Source organism: Dryas octopetala, chromosome 1 (assembly GCF_963921425.1).
Source record: "Dryas octopetala chromosome 1, drDryOcto1.1, whole genome shotgun sequence".
NCBI classification, from domain to species: domain Eukaryota; kingdom Viridiplantae; phylum Streptophyta; class Magnoliopsida; order Rosales; family Rosaceae; genus Dryas; species Dryas octopetala.
Genome location: NC_141366.1, coordinates 8,139,046 through 8,150,799, shown reverse-complemented (window position 1 = coordinate 8,150,799; position 11,754 = coordinate 8,139,046). Strand labels below are relative to the sequence as shown.

The 11,754-nt window shown below is 36.7% G+C and overlaps 3 protein-coding genes across 5 annotated transcripts; 2 read left to right on the top strand and 1 right to left on the bottom strand.

Annotated features, from left to right (window-relative positions):
* The first annotated feature begins 1,233 nt into the window (after positions 1–1,233).
* On the top strand, positions 1,234–4,181 carry LOC147297303 (NAD(P)-binding Rossmann-fold superfamily protein). The gene is made up of 6 exons (XM_086229097.1): positions 1,234–1,589; positions 2,119–2,268; positions 2,613–2,706; positions 2,852–2,934; positions 3,428–3,581; positions 3,815–4,181. Exons 1-6 carry the CDS (start codon positions 1,416–1,418, stop codon positions 4,048–4,050), a joined length of 891 nt encoding a protein of 296 aa, XP_086085223.1. The 5' UTR covers positions 1,234–1,415; the 3' UTR covers positions 4,051–4,181.
* Positions 4,182–4,503: 322 nt separating this feature from the next.
* Positions 4,504–7,800, bottom strand: LOC147297302 (Pentatricopeptide repeat (PPR) superfamily protein). Of its 2 annotated transcripts, none has more exons than XM_086244455.1 (3): positions 5,285–7,800; positions 4,907–5,192; positions 4,504–4,811 (listed from the first exon to the last, which is right to left on the bottom strand). In XM_086244455.1, the coding sequence occupies exon 1, from the start codon at positions 7,762–7,764 to the stop codon at positions 5,371–5,373; it is 2,394 nt and encodes a 797-aa protein (XP_086100581.1). In that variant the 5' UTR covers positions 7,765–7,800; the 3' UTR covers positions 4,504–4,811; positions 4,907–5,192; positions 5,285–5,370. The 2 variants fall into 2 exon arrangements, with proteins under 2 accessions (XP_086100581.1, XP_086100587.1); XM_086244461.1 differs by having other exon boundaries at positions 4,504–4,798.
* LOC147297301 (alpha amino-terminal protein methyltransferase) lies at positions 7,797–11,594 on the top strand. 2 transcript variants are annotated; one of them, XM_086244478.1, is made up of 9 exons: positions 7,797–7,814; positions 7,971–8,216; positions 8,341–8,488; positions 8,771–8,829; positions 9,049–9,168; positions 9,753–9,854; positions 10,020–10,074; positions 10,262–10,359; positions 11,281–11,594. In XM_086244478.1, the coding sequence occupies exons 2-9, from the start codon at positions 8,088–8,090 to the stop codon at positions 11,404–11,406; spliced, it is 837 nt and encodes a 278-aa protein (XP_086100604.1). In that variant the 5' UTR covers positions 7,797–7,814; positions 7,971–8,087; the 3' UTR covers positions 11,407–11,594. The 2 variants fall into 2 exon arrangements, with proteins under 2 accessions (XP_086100604.1, XP_086100596.1); XM_086244470.1 differs by lacking the exon at positions 7,797–7,814 and having other exon boundaries at positions 7,829–8,216.
* Positions 11,595–11,754: the final 160 nt, after the last annotated feature.

Below are 11,754 nucleotides of genomic sequence, written 5' to 3'. Positions count from 1 at the left end.
TCTCAAATAATGGCCGCCCCTAATTTTTTCAGCTAAATTTTCATCATCTTTTGTTTGAACTTTTGAACCCATATAGATCTCAACTAAAATTCAATTATTTAGTAGATCAAAAAGCAACAAATTACTATGTGTTGAGATCACCGTATACATGTATGTGCATGCATGATACATGCAGTAACCATTCAAATTGGTTTGGTGAGAACAAGGATTAGTTCATGACCTTCTCTTATATAAATTATATATATATATATGTGTTCTATTATTATTAGTGTGGGACCTTTAACTATACCGTCGGTCGCATCAACCTCAGTCGTTTTGAGCATTACTACACTGGTGTTTGTTGGCCATCAATTACTATATTATCAAGTTTTAACCAACAAATTAACTTTGATTAAATAACTTTTTATTATTACTATCATTATGATCATTAATTTTGTCCATGTGTTACTCGTGTAGGCTCTTAAGCCTAAACATGGAAATTTTTTGTCGTGCACACAATATACTTTAGGTAATTAATTCAGAGATTTGATGATCCTTAAAATATGATTTGACCTGATTACAAACTGATGATGATTTTCTTGGTTGAGCTTAATTCAGCATATGTCAATAGATTGGTTGGGAATAAAAGTGGGTCACTTTCTTTGACCTGGCATAGTTCTAAAGATTAAGGCATAGAATCTGTAAAAATAAACTAGTATAAAATTGGAACATGTGGAAAATGGAAAATAAGGTATAAGTGTCATTTTGCTCTGCAGATTATTGCATTTGTATCAGTTTGTTATCAAGACTTCTAATTTGAAAAAATAAGATATTAACTTTTTCAATTTTACCAATTGAGGTAATTTTACTAATGTACTCGATAAATTGATACAAGTGATGATCATGTAACTATCATTTTTCTCTTAATAAGGATTCTTGGTGATGAGAATTTGACTTTGTGTAAAGGAAGCTTAGGATGTAAAGCTTGCAAATTTACAAAATTACCTATTGAAAAAATTGAAAAAGTCAATTGCATTGATCTCTTTTCAAAATTCTCAAGCTTTTTGTATTGGGCTTTTAGGAGGCCCAGAGGCGAGAGTAGAACCCAAACCTACAATAAGCTGGCCCAACTCACAACCTCTGGCCCAAAGTTTGTAACCGCCACTTTGACAGTTGGACAGGGACCAGTTTGATCCTTAATTTCATTGATTAAATTGCACCAATTTTCCATGTGGTTGACAGGTTCAGTGGAAATATAGGAAGCTCTAAGAAAAAGAGTGAAGGGTGGCGGGTTGTCAGCCACATAAGTAAGTATCACATTGATTGCAATCAGCTGTTGAAAGCCAAATTTTTATGGGTTCATTGCCAATAGTCCAGTAGTAGCTACAAATTTGTTCAGTTGGTCTCTTATTTGGGTTTTGGCGAGCAAAACAAGAATGTACAAATTGACACACTTGTTTCTGAACGAGCAATGCTCGTTCATGACGATGAGATCTCTGAGCCTGATGCGACTGATGACCCAAAGGGCCTCATTTTCTTCTTCTGCTGTGAAATGGGAAGGTGGGGTTTCCATGGTGCAGGGAGCTTCCAGAGGAATTGGCCTTGAATTTGTGAGCTTCTTTTTCTTTATGAATATTTGCGTTTATATTGTTGATAGTGCAAATGGGTTGCTCTGTTTCGTGTGGAGAGTTTGCTTGAGATTTATCATTTCATTTGATAAGTGCCACAATAAGTAAATCAAATAGAACCAAAATTTCCCATTTCATTGTATTCTTTAAGAAAGTTTCGTTTTGATGATTGTGCTATCACATTGATTACCACAATAGAAGAGTACTATTGGCAATGCTTTCATGAAGCCAGGTTGGGATTTGGCTGTTGGAAATTCAGTAAAACTAGAAATTATGATCTTTTGTAATCTTCACTGGAAAATACATAATGCAAAATGTCATGAGTATATGTTGAAATCATGACATTTTAGCTTCCCACTACTCAAAAAAATCGATAAAAGGTTTTTTTTTCCTTTGTGCATTCGGGTTGGAATTTTGAAAGAGTGATTTGATGGGTTTGATTCGTCTAGCATGACTGGCACATTTTTTTGTCTCAAAATTGTGACATTTTTCTTTTCCTGTATTTACATAGGTTAAACAGTTGTTGGAGAAGGAGAATGGTCATGTTATTGCTACTTGCCGTAATCCTGAGGGGGCAACAGGTCTTCTTCAACTGAAAAGTAAATTTGCGGAACGCCTTAGTGTTCTACAGTTGGATGTGACCAATGAAAGCACCATAGAGGTTACATTACTTTGTTTCTGCAAGTTCATTTCTTCTCTTGCTCCATTCCAAAAGAAAAGTAACCTTAGGAGTTAGATGCAACACCATTTTTCTTTTTCTGGTAACACTTGGTAAATTAGTTTGCCTTCTAGTCAGCAATGAAGGTATCCTAATTTGGCACTTTGAGAGATTTCTTGAAAACTCTTAACTGTGTGGTAGTAATTTATTGAAGAAAAAAGAATGTTTGGTATTCCTTTGTCTTTTTGGGATGAACATGGTGCATCAATTAAACTTAATGATATACTTCTTGTCCATAAATGGAACAAATTAGTTTCTAAATGTTTTGTTTGTCTCTTGAATTTCAGGAATCTGCAAAGTCTATTAAAGAAAAATATGGCTCGTTAAACCTGCTCATTAATGCATCGGGGATTCTTTCAATACCTCAAGTATTGCAACCAGGTATGTACTTTGGGTCATTGCTTAAACGATGCATACACACTTTATTGTTTAATCATGATATAAAACTGAAGCATTTTTCTCAGAAGTTTATCATTTGTAGTCAAAGTCGCAGACTGTCATTTGTATTCTTTTATTTCCAGTACAGAAACGACATTGAGCAAAGTAGAGAAGTCATCTTTGCTGCTTGCTTACGAGGTTAATGCTGTAGGTCCTATTCTAGTGATCAAGGTATGCTCACTTTTAAGTTTCATTTTTCAAACTTGACTTGTTCTTGTACAAAATGTTTATAGACTCATAGCCACATCCCTTTAGGCATTACTTTTTCCCCCTCTTTCTATCATCTCTTCATTTAAAATGACGTACTAGCATCCCTTAAGTAACTGTTTCAATTGATCAAGATGTACACATTTTTATTATCTGCCATATTTCAAATGGTTTATAAACAAAATATGGGTAGTTCTTTGATCATTATTTTAGTGTGGAGAGAGGTGTAGATGTTGCATGAATAGATTCATAAGGTGGACTATTTACTTTTTTTGGTGACTGTTATATTCTTTCATAAGCGATTTCCTTGTTGGTTCCATAACATTAGTCTTCCAATATGGAATATCATTCTATAAGAAGCAGTGCATGCAGATTTTTCTTTTTCGGATCAATAACTTTTAGTATGAATGCATGTTGCAGTTGACTAATTATTGTAATCTATAATTTGTGCTAGCAGCATATGTGGCCTCTCCTAAAGGTTGGAGGCAGTTTGGGAACTGAAAGGGATGTTGCAGTTGTGGCCAATGTAAGTGCCAGAGTGGGATCCATAGGCGATAACCGCCTTGGGGGTTGGCATTCTTATCGATCTTCAAAAACTGCACTTAATCAATGTGAGTTTTCTTCCTTGAGGTCTTTTAACATATATAACTATGTCCCTTGACCACTTTTCTCAAGCAGTTTAGTCATTTTACATGCATAGGTCTAAACATATTCTAAGCATCCTTTCAGTTGTCACTGGGTCTGGGTTAAGTTATATAAATGAAAACGAACTAATAGTAGTTCAATTAAATTTAAATAGTATGTTTCAACTTTGTAATACTTGTCAACTGTATTTGCTTTGCAGTGACAAAAACTATATCAGTGGAATTTGGACGAAAAAGGGATCCAATTATATGCATCTTACTGCACCCAGGTACAGTGGACACAGATCTCTCCATGCCATTTCAGGGAAATGTTCCTAAAGACAAGCTTTTCACAAGAGAATTCTCAGTACAGAAGCTCTTAAGCATCATCCACAATGCAAAAAGCCAGGATAATGGAAAGTTCTTTGCCTGGGATGGTCAAGAAATTCCTTGGTGAACATCAGAACATCAGTTTATTTATATATAGAAAACAAAATATAAGTTTTTATTGAGTTAAGCCTCCAATTGTCTGTCAAATATCAAACTGTTGCTTTACATTATCAAATAAAAGTAGGAATTTATTGATTACTCCCCTTCTTTTCTTTTATGTTGATTTATTCGTTAATTATTTTATTATTATTATTATTATTATTTTTTTTTAAGAATACCTAAAAAGAGGAAGGATTAAAGCCAATGACCTGCTGCATATTGTAGAGTGAGCTGAGCTTAGATCACTGAGGGCATGTACCTACCAGAACTGACCTTAAGTCCAGGAGATAATTTAACATTATCCCCCAGAGAAACGAAGCAATTTCAGTATTAATAATTAAATAATTCTGTTTAAAAATTCTCTTTGAACCTTCAATTGATATAAGAATTTCAAACATAAGTGGTTTTACTTCTTGACCTTCTATAAGAAATTATTTTGAACCAAAATCATTGAATGGTTGAAAAATGTTACATAGTGTTATGGGTGAACAACTGCATTTTTGTATCAAACTGCTAATAAATAAGCAATAATTCTAGAAAAAGCTATTCTCTCTCTGACGAACCATGATGATACAATCGAAGATAGCAACTCATGGCTACGAGATTTGGTATCCTCCAATTATTGATGTCGTATGAATGCCTGCCTTCCCTCCCTCCTTTCTCTCTGCAGCCTTTCGAGGCCTTTTGTTGGGGTGCTCTGTTGCAGCTTTTTTCTACTGAAGATAGTTTCTTGTTCATAAAAAACAAAATGATGTGAGGAAAGGGATTAGGTAAGAAGAATTGTTAGGAGGGAGGGAGGGAGGGAGGGAGGGAGATCGGTTCACCTGTTCAAGCCAATACGAAGGTGCATCATCAAATGTTGTCGGTGATTCAGTTGTTCTAGATGGATCATGCAAAAATAGCCAGTTGCAAAATATAATGTGTTCTTGATAATGAAAACCAAACACCATCAACAAAGGTAATATGCCTGTGAGATGAAAAACTTGAGAAAGTCTCTCCCTTCACTTTGTATGCAGCACTAGAAGTAGCCAGCCAAACCCTGCCTGCCAGTGATGCAAACCTCACAGGGCTGCTGAGCGTCTTGAGAACTGGATGTTGCAGCATTCATACCTGATGGTGTCAAATTTTTCTGAACAAGATTAGAGGATGGACACACAAACAAAGAAAAAGGTGATGTAGCAATCTATGCTAAGTAGTTATACCTCTTGAGACAGAGTTTCACTTAATACCAAGTGTCCCATGAAAACGTACCAAGGCCCCGCCCCTATAGCAACGTTTTGACATTGTGCTAGGCATTAGAACAAGATTTTCTATTACTTAATACTTCAACTTCATCATCGATCACCATGGATTTATCATCCACCATATGGGATTGCATTCCCTTATACTCAATCCAGCTATAACCTGGATCCTTAATGACCTGTTTGTCACGCATTAGATCCCTCACAGTCCTTGCCTCATCCCACCTTCCTAAAGAAGAATAAATATTGGCTAGAAGCACATAAGGGGCTGAATTATGTGGGGTCAAGCGGAAGAGTTCGTCTGCTGCTCTTTTTGCTAAGTTCACATTAGCATGGACCCTACAAGAACTAAGCAAAACCTCCCATATAACTGGATCATCTTTGTATGGCATCTCATCCATTAGCACTTCTGCTTCATGAAAACGACCTGCACGGCCTAGAGAATCAATAATGCATGTATAATGATCCAAAACTGGATCCACTCCATGTTCTTGCTTCATTGAGTTGAATATTTCAATGCCTGCATCGACCAATCCTGAATGGCTACAAGCAGTCAACACGGCAACAAATGTTATACCATCAGGCTTCTCACCTGATCCAATCATGTCCCTGTAAAGAAGAACAGCCTCATCTCCACATCCATTTTGTGCATACCCATGTATCATTTCATTCCAAGTAACAGTGTTCTTACTAGGCATCATATCAAAAAATTGCCGGGCAGCATCTACATCACCACATTTGCAATACATACCAATGAGAGCACTCCCTACAAAGACATCATTCATATGTCCATCTTTTGTTATCTGAGCATGAACCTGTTTCCCTTCAAATGAAGAAGATAGCTTTGCACAACAACTCAGTACAGTAGCATAAGAGAATTGGGTCGGAATCATCTCATCTTGCCGCATCCGCTTAAAGAAGGTGAAAGCTTCTTTATCTTGACAATTGAGTGAAAGACCTGCTATCATAGAGTTCCAACAAACAATATCTAATTCCAGCATATTATGAAATATATGCTTTGCTATCTCTGTCTTACCACACTTCGAGTACATGCCAATAAGTCCACTGGCAACATATACGTCTGTATGAAAGGCAGCCTTTTGCGAGGCAGCATGGATCTCTCTTCCAGCCTCCCGAAGCCCCATTGCTGCACAGGAGCTGAGGGCAATTGCCAAAGTAGTTCGATCAGGTTGCACACTTTGAAACTGCATTTCCCTGAAAAGGTTGATTGCCTCCTTGTGGTCCCCATTCTGGAAATTGCCAGAGAGCATGGCATTCCATGAACTCACATTTGGGTATGAAATGTTATCAAACATTTGACGCGCATTTTTTATATCACCAGACTTGACACAAGCTGCAAGCATATTGATATAAGTGATCTCATCTGGTTCAAAACAGCAAGATTGCATTCTTTGAAGATATTCCATAGCTTTCGGAATCTGGTATATCTGGCCATACCCAGATATCATGACATTCCAAGAAACTACACTGATTTCGGGCAGATTAGCAAAAACCTTCTCAGCACTATTCATTTCCGCATTCTTTGCATACATGTCAAGCAATGAATTGTTTAAATGAAGATCTCCCTCAAGTCCAAGTTTAATTGTAAGACCATGTATTTGTTGCCCATTCGAATTACATGGAAACCCATCACTCTGATCATAATGACCAAACTCTCCACATCCTCCTTTGGCACAAACACCCAAGATGCTCGACAATGAGACAGAATCAATACGGACCTTTTTCCTACACATCAGTCTAAACATTTCCAAAGCCTCCTTGACTCTGTCCGTCTGCGCTAACCCACTCATCATAGCTGTAAAAGTAACCTCATTGGGTTCAGCCATGCCACCAAAAACCTGAATTGCATCCCCAATCCGTCCACATTTAGCATACATGCAGAGTAAAGCATTACCCACATACATATTCTCCTCAAGACCAATTTTGACAACAAGACCATGACACCTCCTACCATGTTCCACATCCACCAATGCTCCACACGCACTAAACACACTTGCCAACGTGAAATGGGTAGGCATGAACCCCTCCAAAATCATTGTATCATAAACACCCAGTGCCTTCTCTTCATGCCCATTTCGGACCAAAGCACTTATCAGTGTGTTCCACGAAACAGTATTCCGCTCAGGCATTTTCACAAACAAATCAAGAGCATCTTCCAAACTCCCAACTTTACAGTAACCACCCAAAATAGCATTCCAAGAATACACGTCTCGCCGAGGCATTTTATCGAACAAGCGGTGGGCATAACCAATGTTACCGCATTTGGAGTACAACTCAATGAGGCGGTTGGATAGGAAAGTATCCGACAAGAGACCATTATTACGAAATATAAAACCATGAATAAGCTTGCCAGCCAAATGAGCCTTCTTGTCTATGCAACCCTGCAAGAGATTTGCTAAACGCGTAGTCCCGCCTTCCATGCTTTTCAAAGCTCAGACAACGTTCAACACAAACACTACGATAAAATACAGTACCTTTTCTTCAGTTCCACCATTAACAACACGCCACGTAGACGAAAGCAATCCAGGCTGGCATTTATTTTATTATTTAATTTATTATTGCCTTCTTCGTTTGCTAATAGATGGATCATCGTCGAAATCACTGATTAGGTTTTCAATTCATGCAGCATTTCTCTTATTACTCCCTTTTATACTCCGAGCAGCTCAGAAAAGACTTGGTCTTTTTTGCTGTGCCGTTTCACAGAGCCAACAGCCGCCAAAACAAGCTCAAAGCTCGAATCGCAATGGAGAAAGGTGGCTCAGACAATGACGGCCGAGAGTTCAAGAACGCGGAGGAGATGTGGAGAGAGCAGGTCGGGGAAGACCAGAGCAAGAAGACCGAGTGGTACCGTGAAGGCGTCGGCTACTGGGAAGTCAGTGTTTTGTTACTCGATATTCTCTTTTTGACGTTTTTCAGAGTCATTTCGTCGAGCGGTTGTGGGCATTTGGAAAGTGTTTGATAATTTTGTTTGTTTTCTTGTTTTCTGATGAGAAAAGGGTGTGGAGGCTTCGACGGATGGAGTGTTGGGAGGTTTTGGGCATATGAGTGAAGCTGACATAGCGGATAGTGAAGCTTTTCTTAATACGCTTCTCTCTGAACGTTTTCCCAATGCTGCAAATAGCCAACGCCATCTTGTTGTTCTTGGTACATCATCTCTCTCTCTGTACATGAACTATAATTAACTTGTTTTGTTCATTTTATTAAATTGTTTGAGTGCTGTTAAAGAACCATATTTATCTGGGAAACAAGTTGAATTTAGATTGAATAAGTTCATTTTGTGTCAGTCTTGTTTAGGGCCTTGCTGTCAAGCTTAAAAATTTGGGAAGGGTTGAAACTCAAATTTGGGCTCCCTGCTGTTGAATGTCACTACTTTATATGTGGATTTGTAGGCAATGCAAATTATTACTAATTTTTAATTTTCTTCAGATTGTGGTTCTGGCATTGGGAGAGTCTCCAAAAATCTTCTCATAAGATACTTCAATGAGGTGAGTTCAGTTTTCTTTGAGGTCTTTAACTGAACTTGTATCTCATGCTGTATGTTGTCAATGAAGATTTTTTTAAAGTTAAAATATTACCTTTAACTAGGCATCTTTTATTTTGGATTTTCCATCAGACTTTGTAGCTTATTATCTTGTAACATTCTCAAGTGAGCTCACCACATTTAATCTCTTTGATTGTTTATTTCTGTTTTCTTGAAACCCCAGGTTGATCTTCTTGAGCCTGTATCACACTTCTTAGAAACTGCTCGTGAAAATTTGTCTCCTGAAAATCATATGGTCTCTGATATGCACAAAGCCACTAATTTTCTCTGTGTGCCTCTTCAGGTAACTCTCTCTCTCTCTCTCTCTCTCTCTCTCTCTCTCTCTCTCTCTCTCTCTCTCTCTCTCTCTCTCTCTCTGTGCCTAGGTAAAATACTCAGAATCTCAAATACTGAATTTATAACCATATGCATCGACACATGGTCTTTATGCACAAAGCTGCTAATTTTTCTGTGTCCCTCTTCTTGTAATTCTCCCTCTATCTGCGCCTTCAGCTAATGTACTCAAGTAGAAATTATATGCCCAGAAGCATTAGCATAGCTTTCTTCCTTATTTGTAGAATCCATATTGGATGTATAATTCTATTTTTAAGAATATATATATTTGATAATAAACTTTTGACTCGTAAATTTATATTTGTAAGTAGTTATATACTTATGAATTACAAAAACCAATGTGTTCTTTTCTTTTCTCTCTCGCTCTCTCTCCTTTTTCGTTATTGATTTTTTGAAACCCCTGCCAGGCAATTTAGTTTGTCCCCTACATGCTCATTAAGTGTTTGCCTTTCTTTACTTTTTCTGAACATCCATCTATTACTCTTGCTGATTCTTTTGCTAACTTCACAAACACTTTCTTGCCTTAATTTTCAGGAATTCACACCAGAAGCAGGAAGATATGATATTATATGGGTTCAGTGGTGTATTGGGCATCTCACAGATGATGACTTCGTGTCATTCTTTACTAGAGCAAAGGTAAAACTGTTTTTCTTGAATCTTAATGTAAAATTATGTTTGAGATATCATGGTATCTACTGGGGATTGTCTCACTATCATTTCATAATCAAGTGTAGACTGTTAAAGATGAAAAATGATCAGTTTTATTTGGTTTACATGTACTAACAAATTTTTTATTTCTAGGGTGGATTAAAACCTGATGGATGTTTTGTCCTGAAGGAAAATTGTGCAAGAACCGGTAATGCGCATTCTGTTTCACTTCCTGCCGTTTTGGTTATGATAAAGTTTTCATTTCACCTGTTTACCATGCTGAAAAAAGTGTATCTGTCTGCAATCTGCATTCTTTTTCTAGACTCAATTTGATAGACGGGAACAATTTGCAATAAAAGAATGAATAGTTCTGAACTAATTATGTCGATTTGTAGGTTTTGTGTTAGACAAAGAAGATCGGAGCATCACGAGGTCTGATTTGTACTTTAAGGAGCTCTTTCGTCAGTGTGGACTTCATCTTTACAAATCAAAGGTTAAATGTGCAATTTCAAGTTTGCTATTAGCTCTAGAATATGATGTGGACCTTATCTAGCTATCTGCAGTTTTTTTTATTGCTGATAACTGATTAGTCTAGAAGTGAGGAAGAAATGATTTAAGATGTGCACAGACACAGCTTCTAAAGAGTAATTCTAGAGATAACAAATCAAATCTCAAAATTCCAGAATTCAATTGATATGATAGTGTTTCACTTGTCTAAATTAGGCTCACTATGAATCTCATTTATTTATAACAAGTAAGATTCTTGTCATCTACGACATCATTTGGTAACTAAATTTTGGAAATGGTTTTCGTGACTCCAGTGTTATTGGCATCTAAATAGAATGGCTTCTCATGGTCACTAAAGATTTTCTTACTTATGTGTGAATTCATGCCATATTAATTATTGAAGGGACTTTCTTTTTATATTCCTTTTTTATATTCCTAAACTGAATAGAAATTAGCTTATGCATATAAGAGCAAGTTATGGAAAATGGCTCACAACTAGCCTCCTCCCTTTCCATTCTCTCTCTCTCTCTCTCTCTCTCACACACACACACACACACACAATTTAGACGTCTTAACACATCACCCATACCACCTGTGAGATTTTTCCTCAGAACTTGTTGCACTTATTGACAACAATTTGCTTAATAAGATCGAAATTTACTATCTATAAGACTATAACTGATGTTAGTTTAATGCTACATTACTTTAAAACCAAGTAATTTGGTTCAGTTTGATGCCACGGTTAATTAAATGTGATTGTATATGCTACCTAATTCGTTTGACAACTGGAAGCCTCTTTTCCATTCAACTGAACAATGTTGATTCTTTGAGTGAATTTTGATAGAATCTTCCCGTCTTTGGAATCAAAATTTACTTGTTTTATAATGCCAGTTTTGCCTTGTATCAGGATCAAAGAGGATGGCCTCAGGAATTATTTGCTGTCAAAATGTATGCATTAACTACTGATTTGCCAAAGAGAGTCCATCGCACCAGATCTAAAATGCAAGCCAACAGACCCGGAATCATCAAGTGAGGAATCCCATCTTGAACTTACATAGCCACAGATTTTTGCCTTTTACTCCTGAATTCTTGTAATATGCCATTTCATTCCCCTTTTCATGTGCTACCAGTGGCGAAGACATGGTGGGGGCAATGGGGTCAACCGACCCCTATAGCTTTTTTATTTTTTTTAATGATATTGAAGCATTTTTTATTAATAATAATGATTTTTTTTTTTTAGAATATATTGGCAATGAAGTTGATAAATATAGTACAAATTTAGATAGATTTGATGTATTATTGGATTGATTATTTTGAGTTACCTTCTCTTTTACCATTTATCAAAAAACGAAAAAAATCCCTTTTTTCTTTATCATTTAAA